The sequence below is a fragment of the Macrobrachium rosenbergii genome, chromosome 52, assembly GCF_040412425.1.
Source record: "Macrobrachium rosenbergii isolate ZJJX-2024 chromosome 52, ASM4041242v1, whole genome shotgun sequence".
Lineage (NCBI taxonomy): Eukaryota > Metazoa > Arthropoda > Malacostraca > Decapoda > Palaemonidae > Macrobrachium > Macrobrachium rosenbergii.
In genome coordinates this window covers 26,541,370-26,562,099 of record NC_089792.1, presented here as the reverse complement: position 1 = coordinate 26,562,099, position 20,730 = coordinate 26,541,370, and the positions used below count along the sequence as shown (strand labels likewise).

Genomic DNA, 20,730 nt, shown 5'->3' with positions numbered 1-20,730 from the left:
CCATCACGACCATATTGTATTATCAGTTTGGCTAATTTATCTTGGAAATTCAATTGTTTAAGCTATGCAAAGTAAAAGTCGGGAGAATTGGATTAATATAGTAGTAATAATAACAATAACGATATGAACAGTAGCAAAACCCTGGACTTACGTTTAATGTTGTTTTGAACTAGATCAAGGTATGAAGGTAATTGAACAGTTGCTTAATTTCGATTTCGAGAAAGTGCGTTGAGATATACATATTATATATTGAGATATACATATTATATATATATATATATATATTATAAATTATATACATATAATTATATATGTATATATAATACATATACTGTATGTGGGTGTGTTTTCTAGGAAATTTAAGTGGTTATTTTATTGTACTTCCATAGTAAAACTGATATTCTGGTGAAGTGTATTGTCATACTCTATAATAAAGTAGCATGGGATTTTTCTTTTAAAAAATGCCCAGTTATCTAGCCCCCTTTTTTATATATACACTGATGACACATTTTTTTTTAAAAAATGCGGTGCCGATGTTTCAAATCTATACATTTCATCAGTGTATGTGTATGTATATACAGGGTGTTTCGAAATTAGAGTCCCCCCCCTCTACAGCATAAACTATAATTGATATGGACAAAACAAAAGTAATTCAGAACAGGTAAGTAATTCAGAACAGGTATGTATTTAAGTTTCTCTCTGAGTATTTAATATTTCGTGTGGCCTCCATCTGCCTGTACCACAGCCTGCATTCTTGAGGGTATGATTTCAGCAAGTCGCAAAAAAGCTGAGACTCAAACTCCATTTCCTTGAGCACTTTGGTCACTTCTCTTCGCAGGTCGTCGAGGCTTGGTATACCATCATAGTTCACTGTACGCGCTTCAACACGATCCTTTAAGATACTACCAGTGTTTTCACACACATTAAGGTCAGGGGAGCTACCTGGAAATTCACTTGACGAGAATAAATTGATACCACTGTTTCGAAGCAGATTCTGTGTCTGAAGAGCCTTGAAACATGGTGCCTTATCATGCAAAAATGTGACTTCAACAGATAACACATTTTCAGGATCTTTGAGGAAAGAAAATACTCCACCAGTAAGCACAGTTCCTCTGAAGTATTCACCATTCCATGACTGTCCTTTTTCTTTGATGATCCACATTAACCGTTTGGCTGTGAAACTAAGAAAAATTGCCAAACATTCAGGAAATTTCACAACTTGGCGATAGCACACGTCATTGCTATCATCCAACTTTGCAGCCCAAATGATGTCATTTTTATGATTTGGCTTCCTGACTGTGTATATGAAGAATTCATCTGATGTGGCAACATGGAGAAAGTCAGCTTCATCCCAATCTGTAAGAAATGAACCACAAAACCATGCACGGTCTTCTCTCTGTTGCTGAGTGATGTTGGGGTCGCTGATAACATGAAATGGCTTGATACCAGATTTTTTCAACTCACGATATACAGCACTATAACTTCTGTTCTTTCCCCTTTTTGTTTCTAGTTCAAGCGCCAATTTACATAAAGACTTTCTTGGTCTACCCACTGCCTCAGCTATGATGTCTTTTGACTCCTGAGAAAGGACTTCAGGTCTTCCAAGATTCTCACTCTTTGTGATGACAGTCATATGGATTTTTTTCCAGTTTCTTTTAAGGATTCATCTCTTTTAATGTATTTAGCTATCCAGGAACGTGAAATGAAGGGTGTGCCAGCATCCGTGGCCTCTCTGAAGGTTATAGCCCGGATTCGGTCAATCCATCTGATTTCCTCTGAGTCGTTAGCCATGGCTGTATCTAACCCCGTCACTCAGTCTGAAAATAGAAGAAATGTAAAATGAAAAAAGCTGAATAGAAAACTTAAAATAATGTACTTGGAGATAGGCTATAGCAGAAAACTTCATAACTTTCCATTTGTTCTGTGGAGGGGGCTCTAATTTTTTGAAACACCCAGTACATTATATCTATCTATCTATCTATCTATCTATCTATCTATATATATATATATATATATATATATATATATATATATATATATATATATATATATATATATATATATATATATATATATATATATATTGCAAGAATGTCTGGGGGTTACTTACTTGATTGTGGGTGGCAACGGATGAACGATTCGTAGACAAAACAAGGGAAATCTATGGCTCAAGGCCTTCTTCATGTGAGGGAAAATTATGTAAACTGAAGGGTTCTCGTAACTAATTATATTTACAAAACAAACACATATCAGAAGAATGACAAATTACTGGGCAGGTAATAATAAGGGCCTGCTAAAATAATGAATCCTACACAGAATAAATATTCTACTCCAACAATGTCTGCATAACAGGAACATCGCAGTGGGGGATAGAAGGGGGACTGCACATGGGATAAGCAGAGAGATTCCACAGTCAAGGCCTATCTGCAAATATATGCAAGACGGTTACTTGCAATAATAAGAAGACGCTCAAAGGGAAACTGAGGAATGCACAGATGGTGCCAAATAACTCAGTTCAACACTAATAATGCATAATTATGTTAACACTGAATGCTCCAACACAGATTACTGAAAGTGATCGCACATTGGGAAAATATATAAATGAAATATTAAACAGAGGAATAACAGGAATCGTGACTGACTAAAAGAACCTTACTCCGGCACATTACCTTTGTCAAGATGACAGTGTCCTCGTTGATAAGGCGCTGGCGATGGAGGAAATTAAAATGCCACTACAAAGTATACTGGTTCGATTCGAGCCCTGGGGTCGAACTTGTGTTCAGAGGTTCAACAGGACAGCAAGGCCAGGACATCTATCCTCAGTTGGTGTTCAGCGCGGCCTCTCACGATTTCTCTTGCAGCATCTATAAATAACCTTTGGGGATTACTCTGGCGTTCCACATGGGTGGCGCAAAGGTCAATCTTCGTCACGTTTTCTATAATGATGACCGCATGGCGTCAGTGAACCCATGTGGAGGGTTCAGAATTTGGGGGGAGCCGGCCAACTTTCTCTTTTGGTTCCTCCCTTGCCTTGCTGGATGCAGAGAAGGTCTGACGGTCAGCTGGAATTAGGCCTAAAAGCAGTCACTTTGAACAAGAGAGAGAGAGAGAGAGGAAGTTAGGCTTAACCATTTTGGGGAACGAAGGAGTGAGTTTTTAAAGGGGCAAATGGAAACCCACAGTTCTAGTAATTAAGTAATTTTTTTTATTCCCTTCTCAGTTATGTTGCAAATGTAAAAAATGGGTGAGGTTGCAAGAAAAGAGGTCCCATTTATTGCAATATATATATATATTATATATAATGTGTCTGTCTATATATATATATATATATATATATATATATATATATATATATATATATATATATATATATATATATATATATATATATATATATATATATATATATATGTGTGTTTGTTTTGTTTTGTGTTTGTGTTTGGTTATGGTTAATTATCAATTTCACCATACTTCGATAATTTCCACTCAGTGACATAAATAAGTAGTCCTGGCCCAACCAGGCTTTGAATCGATAATAACTCAACCCGATAGTTGACTGAAAAATATGAGCACTTGGCCACTTGTCAAGCTTTATCATGTAAACACTCGTGCGTGTGATAAATTGCCTCATATGTGTCCGTGTATTATACTTACTAGTGAATATATATATATATATATATATATATATATATATATATATATATATATATATATATATATATATATATATAAATGTTTCTCACCTACACCGTGACAGTTTTTATATTGACAGGTATTAAGCCATGATTATACATATCACTGAATCTCGGAGTAACTGCCACCCAAGGGGTGAGTACAAGCTACTCCCAAGGCACAATGGACTGGATATTAAACGAAATTATTGAAATTATTGGCTCAAAATTTGATAGTTTAAAAAAATGTCACGGTGTATGCGACAGAAATTCATAATTAGCCAGTTGTCATAAGCTTACCAACCTGCTTTTATGGTGAAGGCCTGGTTTCTATTCTAAGTACAAAACCTGAATTTGACCGCCGTATGAACAGCAGCAGTCGATATTAATTTATACCTCTTCGTGGCTCGATGGTTAAAAGTCAGTTCATCTTATTTTCTAAAAGAGGCAGTGGTTCGAATCCCAATGGTGACGAAACGCTTATCAGTTTTAATTCCCCTTGGGTGTAAGTCATTCCCAAGGTATATATAGTGAACAGGATATTAAACGATATTTGTGGCTTAATATTTGTAAAAACACACACATATATATATATATATATATATATATACATATATATATATATATATATATATATATATATATATATATATATATATATATATATATATGTATATCGAGATATATATATATATATAAATCAAATATATATATATATATATATATATACTTGTGTATAAAAATGGGAATATATATATATATATATATATATATATATTATATATATATGTTATATATGTATATATATATATATATATATATATATATATATATATATATATATAATTTATATATACATATTATATAATATATATATATATATATATATATATATATATATATATATATATATATAAATAAATATATATGTTATATATATGAGCAGAAACAGACTCAGCCTTTCATCGTAATGTGGTCTGTCAATGTGCCGTTGCTGTAGACTCTTGTGCATAGGTTCCAGTCATGCCATTGAAAAGTGAAAGTTTCTGACGTAAATTTCCTGCTTGGACATCAGCGTGTCGTGATAAGCGTATCCAAAAAGTGTGAAGAGGCTGAGAAGCCAAGAGGATAATTTTGTCTAACAGTTATAGATAATAACTGGTTCCAAGTTTATTGAGTAAGCCTAAATGTGTTAGCCGGAATGTTGTGGAAACTAGTAACACCTAAAGTCTTGTGAAGTGAAAATGGGAGGAAGGGGTTAGACGACAACGTGACGTCATCTGAATGTTCACTGCTGCCGTGAACTTGCATGTATAACTTTGGAATGTACAAATAAAAAGACCAAAAACGGGAACAAAGTTTTTAGATAATAAGACATTGGCATTTAAGGGCACTTGATCCTGGCTTTCCAAAGTCATAAGTTCGTATTCCAGACAAAGGCTAAGAGCGCGGCAATATCAAAATTATATCTTTAAAAGTTATAAACAGAATAGTATCCGATAATTAGTTGTAGTTCTGTATCTCCAGTGCTTTGATACTAGTTCTACAAAAGTTGCTTTTACATCCTATAAATGCTCATTTGCCTTAGGTCCTTACTAGAACGTAGAAATAAGTCGAGCAGATTTGGTATTTAATAATAATCTCTCGTACAACTCCGTTTTTCTTCCTCCTTCCCTCTTGTTATCCTCCTTTACCTCCACTTCTTCATCCTCTCCATCTCTGTTTGTGTGTGGCTCCTTTTGTTTTTCTCATCCTCTTTTTCCTCTCCTTTTCTTCCTCCACCTCTTCATTTTCCTTCTTTTCTCCCAGTTTCCTCATTTTCCTCCTCTATTCTGTTCTACTGTTCTTCATTTTCCTTTATTTGTTTCCCTGTGTCGTTCTTTCCCCATTTATTTTACCCTTTTGGTTTTGATGGTTCTTATCTCCTTTCCAACTCCTTCCCCGAAGCTTCTTTTCTCTTTGGCGTTTGCCCTCTCCTCTCGTTCCATCTCTTTCTTCCCGTCACCGTTCTTCTCGCTTTGTTTCTTCCTCTTTGTCCCTCATTTTGTCTCCTCCTTTCATTCCTCTTTCCCTCTCCTCTTCCTTCCCTTCCTCCTCAGCCACTTTCCTCTCCACTCCATCGTACTCTTCTATTGTCTCCTGTTTTCATTCCTCTTAACCCTCGTACTCTCCTTTCTTTGACTTCTTTTCCTTTTCTATTCTTTCATAGTCTTATCTCCTGTCCCGCCATTTCTTACTTTATTCACTTTCTTCCGTTTCACTTGATTGCTCACTTTCTCCTTTCATTCCTTTACTTTTATCATCATATACCACCCCCTCATTTTCGCTCTCTTCTCTCCCTTTCTTCCCTATCCTCATTTCCTTCTAACTGCTCTTCGTTCTCTTAATTTCTTCCCTCTCTCGATACTTTTTCCTTCATTTCCTCATCTAAATTCTCTTTTCTTATTCCTTTGTATTCCCCGTTCAATCTTAGCTCTTTTCTTCCTCTTCATCCTTCTTTCCTTCCTTATCTTGACTCCTTTACCTCCTCCTCTTTCTTTCTCTCAACAATGAATTAAATTCCAGTTGATATCTTTGCCATTTCCCGATTATCTCTGGAGAAACAACTCTCCCTTATTTTACTCTTAATAGTTTATGGCTGCCACTGCAATGTGGCCTTTTACCATCCACTGCCCTTGCCCCTTCGGCATCCCAAATCAGGCAACTCAGACTGGCATCCCCCCGTTCAGGCAGTTCACCCTTTGTATCGCTAGTTAGGATAAGTCTCATCATATTACCCTTGTGCAGGTAATCCTTAGCCTAATATTGTGTATTTCCGATTACTGCATTGGCATTAGAAAATTTGAGAGTCAGACAATGCCCCCCCTTCGAAAGGGGGGGATGGTTCCCATGTCCCCCACTACATATATAACCTTGCAAAGCCGCTGGTTAAATATAAAAGGGAAAGGCATCTACTGGCGAGAGAAACTGCTTAGTGCCAGCAACAGAGAAATAGAGTGAATGTTTTTACCGGTGATGTTAGTGGTAATAAAACTGATAGAGAAACTAATGAAGTTAGCCATTCGGATACTACGAGGTTTTGTTTGCTGTAGAAACTATCTGCATGTGGTGCTGGAGAACTGCAAGTAATCTGTATTCAGTGTCCGTCAGAGGCACTGAAAGGGCCTAGTGCCGCTGAGGTCCGGTGGAGGCTTACCTATGGGGCAAAGAGTGCTCTAGTTTACAGGTACCCGAGTTTTCATAATTAGCTTTAAGTACGCCTGATAAAGCATTATTACATTTGTCGTAGTAGTTTTTTTTTTTTTTTTTTTATTAATATTTACAGGTTTGGTTCCTTTGCTCTGGACTGTAACAATTTCTTTGGCATTTACGATACACACACCACTTTTCTGGTTTTTTCTTCCATTCGTTCCTGTTGTTTTAGTTAGACTGAAGACGCGTCTGTTCGTTAGTTTTGTTCTGAGGTCATCTGTGCATCGATAGTATTCTCGTCCGAGTTCGTGCCTGCTTGAGCATTTGATAATCTTTTCTAGCATATCACAATTACTCTGGTTAATGTTGTTGGCCTAAGGTTGTGTTCATTCAGTCTGTCCGTCGTTTGTTTGTTTGTCCATTGGGTGATTGCATATTAAAACGAATTTATCTCTTGTGGTCATAATGTCTCAAAAAGTAGTAGATAGCTTTCATTCGGGTTTTGACGGGTGCACCAGGGACAAGAGGAAGTTAAATAGGTTTTGAAATTCATTCTGATCCAGTTGCTGATCCGAAAGTTTTTCTTGGTTAGTTTTGCAAGATAAGAGTATTTTTATATGTCAAGACCTCTGTAGAGGAATTCAGTCATATATACGCCATGTAAATCTCCCAGCCCGTGAGAGTGTGAGATTCAGCTGATCATGACAATCTTAGATGTCTGGTTACTGTCTGAATAACAGAGCCGTTTGCCCGACTATGTCAAGAAGTTGCAATTAAATCTCGTCCATGCAATAAAGTTATAGTTGGAACTATAGTCTTTAGAAGGTGACAAATCATTTTAATGAGTAAATCACCGATCCCTTGAAGCTTGCATTCAATAGTTTTGTGGACACTTATTTTCCTCGTCCTTTTAAAAGTCATTAGGAGGGGATGGCGTGATGTTGGAGTCAAATCGTGGATAATAAAACGAAAACGAGTCATGGTGGCATTTCCTTTATGAAAAGCCACGTATTCAAAGTTGGAAAACGACAGGTGTTAGGTTTGATAAACATAAAGGTAGCCTGGAGTGTGATGCTACAAATCACGTAATTACAGGTCACAAACGAAAGACACTTTCGGGAATTATAACCAGGAAGAATCGTTATGAAAAAGGCTTTGATGGCCCCAGCTGTCCTGATGGCTGGCTGTAACAGACACCGCTATTGTATCCAGTACAGTATGGGCGATGAACAATTATACACGTTAGAGCAAATAAAATTGGGCCTCTCGTATTTGAAAGAACAAGACTACTAAACAATAAAAAGTTAAAGAAAACCCCGCCGAAAATAATCTTTCGGGTTTCACTTGCTGTAATGTCCACAGAACATTTTGGACAGCCGTTTGGCAACTGTTCGCAGCAAAACGTCAGCGATGTTATCTATTGTGCTCAGTAGTCATTGTTTTCATCGTTCATTGGATCCGAAAATATCGGTTTTGGACGAAAATATCTACCAAAAAACGTTCATTGGTCAGGATACCAAAACGTTCATTGGATCCGAAAATATCAGGATACCAAAAACGTTCATTGGATCCGAAAATATCAGGATACCAAAAACGTTCATTGGATCCGAAAATATCAGGATACCAAAAACGTTCATTGGATCCGAAAATATCAGGATACCAAAAACGTTCATTGGAGAAAATATCAGGATACCAAAAACGTTCATTGGATCCGAAAATAAGGATGCAAAACGTTCATTGTCCGAAAATATCAGGATACCAAAACGTTCTTTGTTCCGAAAATATAGAAAGGATACCAAAACGTTCATTGGATCCGAAAATATCAGGATACCAAAACGTTCATTGGATCCGAAAATATCAGGATACCAAAAACGTTAACACATGCAAGCATTAGCAGTAGTTGGTAAAATGCAGAAGTGTAAAACAGCATCAGAATCTTTGTTTTAAAAGTCTAGAAAAAAAGTCTCGAATGAAGTCGACTGCGGTACCTCCCGGCCCTGCATCCCACTACAGTACAAGTGGTAAAGCCAGCAGAGTGATCATTTTCCACTTTCGACCGGCTTGAAAGTATTTACGGAAGCTCTCCTGTTGTTTGTCAGTTTGTATTTTTCTTGAAGTACTTGTTCTTCCGTGTTGTAAGCGTTATTTCTATCAACAGGTACTAGATAAAGACCACCACATGCAGAAGCGTCTATATTCCTTCATCAAAAGTTTTTAAGACTTTCCTTTCGTCATGGGTTACTCTATATTGAGTTGTATATAGTGTGTATGCTATGATTAGTATATTTATTATTACAAAGAGCCTTAATGTCACTATTCAAATGTTTAAAAAAACTCGTGTATTTTTTTTAAATACGTCATTTTTTTTAATATCTTACTTCTATAAGTTAATTTAATATCTCGTCCGGCTGTTGATTTGTCTGGCCTAGGCACCCGAGAAAAATTGTGGATATTCATAATCATTAAATAAGTTTTATGTATCTTTAATACCATTGCTTATCCGAGCTCCTTCCAGTAGTAGAATATTTGAGTGCAGACACCGTTTCCTTATTCAACAGAATTTTGCCACACCTAAATTTGTAAATCCGCATGATTTTTTTTTTCATTTTAATTCAAAATTTTACTTTTATCGGTAATTTTGACTTTCAGATTTCCTGTACAGAAACAAAAGGCTGAAACTTCATGATCGATCGATAACGTGAATGAATCATGACCTGACGCAACGTGTACCTGGAGCTTCTTGTTAATATAATGGATTCAGGTGTTCGGAGCACGAGTTCATATTCGACTTGTCCAGTACTTGACAGGATAACGGAGGGAACCAAGTAAATTGGGGTGACTTCTGTCGTACGTACGTAGAGAAATAAACGTTTCATATTATAAAATATGACAGTATCACTTATGCATATTTTTTACTTTGCTTTTAAGGTTCTTGGATCGCACGGAGTATTGTGAAGGTCATTAATCGGTATTATTTACAAAACCAAAATTCTCAATTACAACAAATAAACAAATGTAGCAGAAAGAAGTAAAATTACATAATTATTTTTAGAGATAATCTGACGTTGCTCGGAGAATACAAAGAATCCAGAACTAGTTATTTCCGAGATCAGTGGTACAGTATTGACCTGCTTAATGGTCAGTTTTTAGACAGACAACGCATTTTAACACCAAATATAATGAAAAACTATAACAAAAGACTGGGAATATTATAATATCACAGAGTTGACGTGAACCTTAAAGAAATCCATTACGTAAAGAAGATAGATGAAGTAAGTTATGATGAAAATGATACATTCTGATTTGTATAATAGTTATATATCCAAGCTGGTTGTTGGTAAACGAGCTCTTCAGATAATGCCACATTAATGGCCGTTATGTTTGTCTTTTTGTCGACAAAAATCCAATTTTTCAATGGGAACTTCATCCGCTTGCATTTTTGTCATGGATTCTTCGTGACTGATATACGAGTAATGACGCACAAACTTACAGTAGATATGTTCGCACAGACATTTCTAGACAGGTCCATTGAAACAGAAATAGAAATACTTCATAGCATGTGGAAAATACGAGTGGACACGAACTATTTGGTTTTACTGTTTTTGTTCTTACAGCTTTTTTACTGCTAACAATAAAAGGAGTGTGGAACGAGAATGGGAGAATGACTCGGTGTGAACAAGAAAACAAAATAATGAAAGAATTCTTTCTTGGGGAAAGGGCAGGCATGTGAATGATATATATTTCCTCTTCATTATTAGGCAAATGCAAGTAGTGAGTACTTAAGTGGCTCAAGAGAGTGAGAATGACAGTTGGTCAGCATGAGTACATAGCTGAACAGACGGTAGAAATACGAGGAGAGACGAGTGTCATCATATCCCCAGCCATTTGAGAAAAAGATCGCAGGCAGCTCACTCAAAAGGCCGCAGGAACTTGATCAGCGGGATGACATCATTACAGGCCCGATAAAAATGAAAAAAAAAAAATTACTTTGTAAAAAAAATGGCCCATTGAAGGAAGAAGACACTTAGGGGAATCGAATGGAGGACTCTGTGCTTGAAGATATTAATTTCTTGGAATCATTTGAAATATTCAACCTCTCATGTTTTTATGGACACCTCAAAATATGAGGACAAAATCCCTCTACACCCCTTGATATCAGACAGGGTTCGTGGTCTTTGCGGGAACCTTATCACCTTCACTTGGAGAAGATTTCATTGAAATAATGCTTAAATATCCCCCTGGACAATATCAGACTTCTGTCACGCGAAATCGCCGATCATGAGCATTAATAATATGTTGTCTTTTTTTAGGTAAAAAAAAAAAAATTACAGTATTGCGGAGATAATTGTCCCCAGAAACGATAGAGATTTTGCACTTTACGGACAGCGTCAGTTCTTCAATCGTTGCTTGCAGAAACATAATTGTGGGCTGTGGTTTGCTCGCTCAGCACCCCCGAACATGTGTGAACCATGGGCTTGTCTGCAGGTCTCTACAACAATGATCATTGTTAAGATACGATTTTGGAACAATTTACTGACAGGAAATAATGTATATGAGGAAAATACAAACATTCCTACAGTTCAGCAAAGTTACTCGTTCATAGAATGGAATGGAATGGAATATAGAGTTTAGGCGAAAGGCCAAGCACTGGGGCTTATGAGGTCATTCAGCGCTGGAAAGTAAATTGAGAGCAGGTAGGTTTGAAAGGTGTAACGGGAAGAAAACCTCAAAGCAGTTGCACTATGAAATAATTGTTAAGAAAAGGTGTACAGGCAGATGGAAGAAAGGCAATATAAGTGGAGGCACAGTAAAAGGAATGAAAGAGATTGCAGCTAGAGGCCGAAGGGACGCTGCAAAGAACCTTTAGTAATGCCCACAGTGCACCCTGTGAGGTGCACTGACGGCACTACTCCCCTACGGGGGCGTTCATAGAACGGAAGTCTATAATTTGAATCTAATATTTCATTGCGGTTCCCTACTGTAAAATGGCGCGTATTAACTGTAATATGATGTAAGGAAATTGCCATTGAAAAAATGAAATATATTTCTTCCTGTCAAATGAGTTTTTGGTTTACTGAAGGGTTAGATTAAAATCCAAGCAACTCGACTGCTGGTCCTCCGGCCTTACTGCAGAGCGCCTAGATCGTTGAACGACGTGTGGATTGTAGGAAAAAATTTAATTGTAACAGCTTTACTGTTGGCTTTATCGGGTCATTCGAACACCTGTGATCGTTAACAGACGTACTTGGATAGTTATTGCTCCGGAATCTTGACATGCAATATGTCAAAAAAGATTTTTTTTCTTTTATTCTGGGAAAACATCTTGGGGGATTTCGATGTATATTTAGTAGTGTTAATGCGAGTTCCAACAATTACATTTGCTGAAAAGTTGCCATTTCAAGTTGATCGTAATGGAACAGTTAAAATGAAGGAAGTGACAGTTCCTAATATATATTGGTTTTTATAAAGATCATGTGGCCTGCAAGCTTTTTTTCGAAGGGCTTAGGGTATGTTCACATTGATATATTTTTAAAAAAATGAGACAATTTGTCAGCTTCTATTATTCTGACTAACGTTTCCTCAATCCTCCTCATTGCATGTCCCGACATCTCAAGTCTTCTAGATCACATTCTGTTTCTCAGCCACAGGACACCACATCCCTCAGCTTAAAAGCAATACAGCTATCGTGTTAGCATGCCGTAATCACGCCTCAGTATTATCTCCATTTTCTTGGCCAGCGCTCATTAAAATTGAAATTGAGCATATATCCTGGACAAAAGTGCGTTTGAGTGCACATTCACTTGCAGTTGAGAAAGGGCGCTGGAACCGTCGGGGGAGAGGACGTCTTCTGATGGAGGAGAGGTTGTGCTCCCGTGGTCAGATTCAGACAGCAGCTCATGCAATTGACAGTTGCCCAATTTCATTAGAAATAGGACAGAGGTATAAAGTCTCCACTGTAAATAGCCTTATAGTTGGGTAGAACTGATTATGGCATGGTATCTACTATTACACAAGTGATTGCCTTTGTACTAGAGTTCTTTCACAGGTGTTTGTTCACTGGTGTCATGGTCAAAAGACTTTCTTTAATATTTGTACAACTACGTATTGTTGTAAAACTTTCAGTGTTTGAAGCTATTGTATTTTGGACCAAATGATACTTGAGAAGTAGTAATTATGTTTGTACCAAGGCCTGTGGTCAATAAAATTATCTATCTGTCTATGTCTGTTGCATAGAGTGGTGCATACTGATCCTGGAGTATTGCTCTGTTTAGTTTTGAGATCATCTCGATTACTAGTAGTCAGTCTCTCCACTTCATACAAGTTGTTGCTATTCTGTTTCTTATCCTTTTAATGTCTGCTCTGTAGACCATCTGTCCCTAGGGTAACATGTATCCTTTACCCCTTTCTAAGATGTGCCATTCCACCACGACATGATGCTCCGTTTCGTCATCTGCCTTATCTTTTCTTTTTGTATTTCCAATCCCGAGATTCTCTTGTAACGCCGTAGTTTTTATTCCATACAAGTAATGAGTTCGCCTCCACACTTGACCTCAACACTCAGTTGGCAACTTTCCTAATTGCGTTTGTTCCTTTGCTTCAGAACCAGTCAACATAGCACTTTTAGATAGGTCTATGAGCCCTTCCTCTGAAGGTATTGCTAACACTGAGACATCTTCATATAGAAGCTCCCAGGGGTCTCTCAGGGGCATCCTCCTCGGCTATCCTTAGTAGCTCTCAGTGCTTTCTGGAAATACTGAAATGAGTCCTGCCCTTGCCATTAATTTTATTCAACATGAATTGAAGGTGATTTACTCAGGGACTCCAGGCATTAGGATGATTAGGATACATTCTCGACTTAATTACAAACTAACAAGTCGTTCCTACCCAGTCAGTATACCTATTTACTGGATTTATTACACGGATATAGTTGCAGAACCAAGAATTCTTTTCCTGAATTCTACAGATTCTAGACTTATCTTTCGTAAGTCTAGGAATGTTTGAGAATGTCATTGACCCTCGAAATGAGCAAGGAACCTGAATAAACTGCAGTTTCCGGTTGTCTCTGTTCTTAATTCTGTTCTTGAAATGGCCAAACAATAATGTTTAATCACGGTAAGGCTTCAGAAAAAGGAATCCGAATTACTTCATAGGCCAATTATCACGTTATTTTTTTACTCCTAAAATCCAGTGACTGAAGTAAGTTACAAAAGTTTCGAGTATTTTCTCTAAATGATGCGTTATTGATGTTCATTTTAAAAAGATACCATTACATTAGGTATGCAGTATTATAATATCGAGTGGTTTTTATCCTGTAGTTTTAGTAGTAAAATACTACATTAGTTTACGGAATACAGTGCCATATTTCATAATTTAAATTAGTGTTTTTTTTTTACTGTTACGTTTACATTGTTGTTCTGTGGTTTAGATTACTAGAATAAATTACAACTTGCCATATTGGCTTAATTTGATCATAATTTGTACCACATGAGGTTCTTTGTCTGAACCAGAAGCCTGTCATTCTTTGTTTTGTTTTATAAGTTTACTCTGATTCCACGTGGCTTTGCTTTGTTGCAGGGGCTGCCTGTCTCAGGAGCTGCACCAGCCCTGTAGGCATTCGCTCAAGTCACGCCGTAGCTGCCTGTAAGGACATTTTGGAAACAGAACTCGAGGGGATTAGGGCTGCTGGAACCTGGAAGACAGAACGAGTGATCACCTCCAAACAAGCTGTTGAAATCAGGGTCAAAGGCCAGTCGTCAAACATCCTCAATTTCTGTTCTAATAATTATTTAGGTTTGTCGGTAAGTGTGTTTTTATGAAATTTTCGTCTGTTCTGTGCCCCAGTTAAAAATCCACGTTGCACAGCTTGGAAATGTTTAAGCTAATATTTTGAAATAAAGTTTGAAAAATGCAGTCGTCTTATTTTTAAAAAGTGTTGCAGAATTCTTTCATTGTTGTTTTTATTTGTCCCCATGAAAATCCTACCCTGCCATTAGTGACCAGTGATGTTAAGTTAGGATAACGTTAAAGAATCAGATTAAGTAAATACCAGCGTTCATTTCTCCTACATACCTTAAGATAATTTTCAAGGAAAACATAAGTGTTTTATTTCATGTTGATCCTAGGAATAAAAATGGCACTCAGCCAGTTTTGTCTCAGTAGTTTGTGAGTGTTTCTTTATATTGATTCCGACTGTCTTTTTATGTTGAAAATCATAAAGCCAATCAGATATAGAGTTCCGGTGAAATTGCTAATATCTCCTTACGTAACATAACCTGAAATTTTGATTGCAGTGATAACTTGAAGAAAGCCTTTGCTTGAAAAATTTTGATATTGCAAAGTAGGAAGGGACATTTTCTTTTATTTGCAGAGCCATCCGGAAGTGGTCCAGGCGGGAAAGGAGGCTCTGGATAAATATGGTGCTGGGTTGTCGTCTGTCAGGTTTATCTGCGGCACTCAGGATATTCATACGGTATGGGAAGCTTTTCATCATGTTTTCCATGAAACTAATAAATGTCTTTGCTTGCAAGAATAAATATTAGGTAGCTTGTTCTAAGTCTCTCTCAGAATTTCACTTGTACCTTTATCAGATATAATTTTCTACTATATTCAAAAGGTCACTTTATCTCCCCCAGCATCTGCAAAGTCCCATTTTACATCGTTATAACCTAACCTTTTGAAACACTTCCCAGTTCTCTTATCTTGATGAAGTTTAACTGCCTTTTAATGTCACATTCTGGTTTTCTCTCCGCCGTGCTCAGGTGCGAAGGCATTTAGCTCACAATTAAACTATCTGTGCGATATCTTTGCCCTAAGAGATTCATGTGTGATAATCATTAAAGCCCAGTCTAGCTGAACTTCAGTAACTTTTCCAATAAGGTCGATGTTATTCTGGTCATATACGCACAAGCACAGGTAGATTAGGTTTGTCACGTGCACTTTGCTTGTCGTAGATCTCTGTATAAACGTGATCTCCTTAATTCACTAATGGAATATTACATGTGATATCCGAGTTATGCAAAACTTGTACTTATCATAATTGACTTACTGTATTTATACCTAACGTTTGTATATTTTCACTGCTGTTTAATTGCCTTGTAGGTTTTTATTGATTCGAATACTAATGTGAAGAGAGATTAACAGCTAAAATAAATTAGAAGTAGTATTGAGAAATATAACTGAAGATAGATAAACTTATGTATAAAAACAAAGAAATAGTTATAGGGGAGTAGCCTCTTGCACTTGACGGCTCCGCATCCTTGAATGTATCTTTTCATTATTCTTATTTTTGTTGCCATTTTTGTTATAAAGCTTCCTGTTTCTTTTCATAGGAATTGGAACAAAAAATAGCCAAGTTCCATGGCCGAGATGATGCCATCTTGTATGCTTCATGTTTTGATGCCAATGCTGGTCTCTTTGAGATCTTGCTCACTCCAGAAGATGCTGTATTGTCTGATGAGTTGAATCATGCCTCGATTATTGATGGCATCAGGCTTTGCAAAGCTCGCAAGCTCAGATACAAACACAAAAGTCTGGAAGGTAAATTGCCCATAATTTTGTTGTTGCTTTTTGTCCTCATATCCATGATAATTAAAAAATTCCGTCTTCATAAGGTGATGCATTACAAATCTGTTTTGCTTCGCCTTTCTGGTTTCTAGTTTAATTCTGTCGATCTGTCTTTGTGTCTGCATTTATCATTCCATTTCGACAGACTTGGAAAGCAAGCTGCAGGAAAGCCAAAATTGTCGGCAAAGGCTTATCGTGACAGACGGTGTCTTTAGCATGGATGGAAATGTCGCCCCTCTGAGGGAGATATGTGATTTGGCTGATAAATACAATGCCATGGTATTTATCGATGAGTGTCATGCCACAGGCTTCTTTGGGGCAACCGGGAGGTTAGTCAAGACAGTTAAACTTTTACCCTTCAAGTTGCCAATGAATCTTTTTTTTCTTTTTTAAGGGAGTAATTGAACACCAGTTCATTTGATTTATGAAATAGCAACAAAGAGCCTGACTGTATTAAATTAATTACAAATTGATGAACGCTAGTACCTTTTTCTCTTGGCTTGAATTTAGACATTTTTGCTCATTCCATTGGTAAATATTTTTTTGACATTTCCAGAGGGACAGAAGAGCATTTTGGATTAGACCCAGGCCGCGTAGACATAATTAACAGTACGTTAGGAAAGGCATTAGGAGGAGCAGCAGGCGGTTATACAACAGGACCCCAAGAACTCATTTCATTACTACGACAGCGTGCAAGACCATACTTGTTCTCCAATTCAGTTCCGCCTCCAGTTGTAGCATGTGCGAGTAAGGTAAGTTTGTGGATGCAAAACAAATTGACTGGTTAAGAAGCAAATTCCGCAATTTATGACAAAGCCTGTATGATACTAATATGCACGAAATCTGTGCATATCACATTGACACAATAGGAAACAGATTTCATGAAGCACAGAGAAGGTGAAAACAGTATTATGATGTCAACAAGACTCTTTTGAGGTAGTCTGTGTCCTCCTCCTCCAAGTACTGACTGAGCAGTGAAACGTCTCGCCAAAATGGACTCACTCCTGTGCAATGTAGCATTGCATACTGAGTGATAAAAGTTATGGCTAACTCCTCTGCATATATATAAAGTTATTCATTCTGGCAGCAAACAGGAGTGGTCTGGTAGCTGCTGTTGCAGTCATTACAAGAAAAGGTACTATTTACAAATGCTAATGCCCAGGCTTGAACGGATTGTCAGTGTGTACCAGTTTTTACAGTTAAGGGATTAGGAAGAGGGTTCTCCATTTATGCAGCTTAATGAGAACATGATCATCCCATTACCTGCTTTCCTGAGAATATGAGCCTTTGCTGCTGATACAATTGAATACGGTTTAGTTGTTGCCCTGAAGGAGGACGCTTGAGACTTTCTATTGTTTAAAGATGAGATCTATTAGGGTTATGGAGACAAACCAACTAAAAGTAGTTTATGGTACTACTGGAGTTCAGGCAACCGCTAACTCCCCTAATCTCTCTCTCTCTCGTTAAGCAATGTAAACTAGAATTTGCCCAATAGCTATTCTAGAGAGAGAGAGAGACCTATCTAATTGTTGTGATACCCAGCCGAAGTGAACATACTTGCTATAGTTAGCCAGGGCTTCTGATAATTATCAGGAAGCAGTCTCTCTCTTGGAAGGTCATTTTGACATCTGTCTTTTATAAGTCGAACACGGTATCTGTCCCAAAACTCTGATGTGGGATATTGCTAAAATGTCCTTTGTGATGTCTCAGCCATCAGCGAAATTGCTCTCTACTTTTTTCACCATTGATTTAAAAAGAAATTCTCTGGGAAAGCCACATGAGAATTTGTAAATACGATTCCATGGCCAGATTAAACTGCTGTATATCAAGAGTAGCAACAACAACAGTAATAATACCAACAACAAGGGCAATATAATATAATTTCTCTGCCAAAATTTTATCTAGATACGCTAGTACGTCAGTAACTTATGGCATTAAAATATTCATCTGACTGCCTTCGTGAATTAGGTGTTCTAGTGAGACCAAAGGACATTTTGGTGAACCTGAATCTTTGGCACCCTAAGCAGAAAACCAATAACTTTAGAAAGGGCAGACGTCTTAGAGCTTCATGGTAGCTGGATGGACATAATCTTGAAGGACAAAAAGGATTGTTTTTAGAGATGTTGTGGATGACCTCCTCGCGTCAGAATTTATATTTAAAAATATAGAGATAACCTAAAAAATAATGCCTTAGAATGATGTGTGGCCACAACTCCAATTACCATTTGTACAGTACAGCTCCAGCGGTAGTTGTTTGTGAACTGTCTGGAAAATTGGTGGGATATGGTCCTGAAATTAACCAGAAGTTCATGAAACTTTATTTTTTAAGCCAGGGGTCATTATCTCTACTAATTGTAAAACCAGAGTGTTTGTAATCCATTGGATAGCCAATGTGTATAGCTATGCAATGTATTGCAATGGATTGTTTGAAATGGCAGCAATCTTTTCACCACTTACGGTATACGTATTTTCATTACTTTCTTGTTACCCCTGGTGTCATTTAATATCACCCGCATTCACTGTTTCCCTAATTGAAGTGGTTACTGGCTGCTTGGATGGGGCCAATTTCGAGAAATGGAACAGTATACCATTGAGATAAAACCATCGTATTCTAAGGGCTCTTATATACGGTACATGGGCAAGTATAGTTTTGGCGAACGCTTCGGATCAGTGTCCAGGTATGGTATCGAAGCACGCAAATATTCAGCTCACTCGTAGCTGCCCAGGAAGTGTAGGTCGTTCAGCGTTTCTGTCTACGCGAACAATTTCCGAGCATAGCTTCGGTACCATGCTTCAAAACCATACTTGGCCAAGTATCGTGTATAAGAGCCCTAAGCCACTTGGGTTGGTTAGCTGCTTGAGACAATGAGCCCTTAACTTAATGCCTTAGAGGATGATGTGAGGGCTATTTGATAATTTTCATTTCAAGGTCAAGGAAGAGTCTTGTAAGGCCTTTGCTGACACCTTTCTGAAGAGGGAACCCAACACTACAGAGGATTTTCAACTAATTATGGACAAACTTTCTGAGTACCAGTACGGCCTTAAAGCAGTCCTCACGATTACAGAAGTTATATTTATTTTGTCACGACCCATCAATAGTCTTCCTCTAACACAGGGTTCCCAACTTTTTTGTTCCTGTACCCCTTGGGCATTGTTATAGATTCCTGTGTACCCCTGACAATTGAGGATGAAAAAAAAAAACAAATTGATATTGATATAATTTTATTATGAAATCTGTTTGTGTAGACTGCATCCTTTCAGGTCCGGTATGGGTACAGATTATAGCCGCGCGGGAAGTTCCGTAATAGTGAAAAACAATGGTATTCACCCTACTCTTGAGTAAAATCCTTGCTTCCTAAAATGAGGAAATTAAAAAAAAAAGGACACGACATTGTGCAATCTCAATGCAGATTATATCATGTTTTGTGCAGTACTAGCTATTCTCTCAGATCCAATGTACTCCCTGAAGAGTACAAATGTACCACGGGGGGTAAATGTACCCTAGGTTGAGAACCCCTGGTCTAACAGATGCATGTGCCACCTGGATGACGAGGTACTCATCCATCACCAACCTCTTTTGATGGGTCTGCAGGGCTGTTAAGAGCTGTCTTGAATTTCCATCTCATCTGCAGCGTTCCCATTTTCAAGCATTATTCTAATTATATTGGTTCTTTGTTGATTAGCTAATGCCTCATTCTTATTAATTTTTCCCATTCCTTTTAAAAAAGTGTTAAAGTGAGATTTCTAAACTTAACATTTGTGGTTAAAAATGTGACACAAGGTGGAAATCGGTTGGTAAGGTGCTTCTCCCTCATTGGTACACACACACACTATTTAGTGTGATGCCAATATTATTGCACAGTATGTTATATACTGTATATATAACTTGTGGCTTAGAATATGGTGTGGCTAAACACCGAATTAAAGATATAAAGTTTATTCACAACCTGGAAGGCAGATTTCACCTTGAACAGCATGCAACTTGTGGAAGTTCCTGTTTACACTTTGCTTCATCTTGGAAACGCTAAAATAAATGGCCCGAAATGAAGCTCTGTCATCTCATTGCTATGTGAGATGAGAGGAATTAAGATGGGTTGCCTTCTGTCGGTCTGTCTTCTCCCCCTTAGTCATTGTATAAACAGTTGCTGTCAACTTTCACTCAAACATTCGAGCCTTCTCTTTGCAATACAATTACGCAGTCTGGAACAATCTTCAAAAACCATTTGAAGTTGCTTTTATTAATCAAGATCTGGTTACTTCTAAGAGTAATCTTAATCAGACAGCTTCCGTTTTCTCATTACAT

General features: G+C 37.4%; 1 protein-coding gene across 3 annotated transcripts in view; it reads left to right on the top strand.

Moving 5' to 3' along the window:
* Nucleotides 1–20,730, top strand: part of Gcat (Glycine C-acetyltransferase) — a 98,136-nt gene that overhangs the window by 65,451 nt on the left and 11,955 nt on the right. For all 3 annotated transcript variants that reach the window (XM_067096005.1, XM_067096006.1, XM_067096003.1), the window contains 5 exons: nt 14,439–14,662; nt 15,232–15,333; nt 16,193–16,400; nt 16,573–16,756; nt 16,984–17,179. In XM_067096005.1, coding sequence (XP_066952106.1) covers nt 14,439–14,662; nt 15,232–15,333; nt 16,193–16,400; nt 16,573–16,756; nt 16,984–17,179 — 914 coding nt within the window. The remainder of the gene's footprint in view (nt 1–14,438; nt 14,663–15,231; nt 15,334–16,192; nt 16,401–16,572; nt 16,757–16,983; nt 17,180–20,730) is intronic.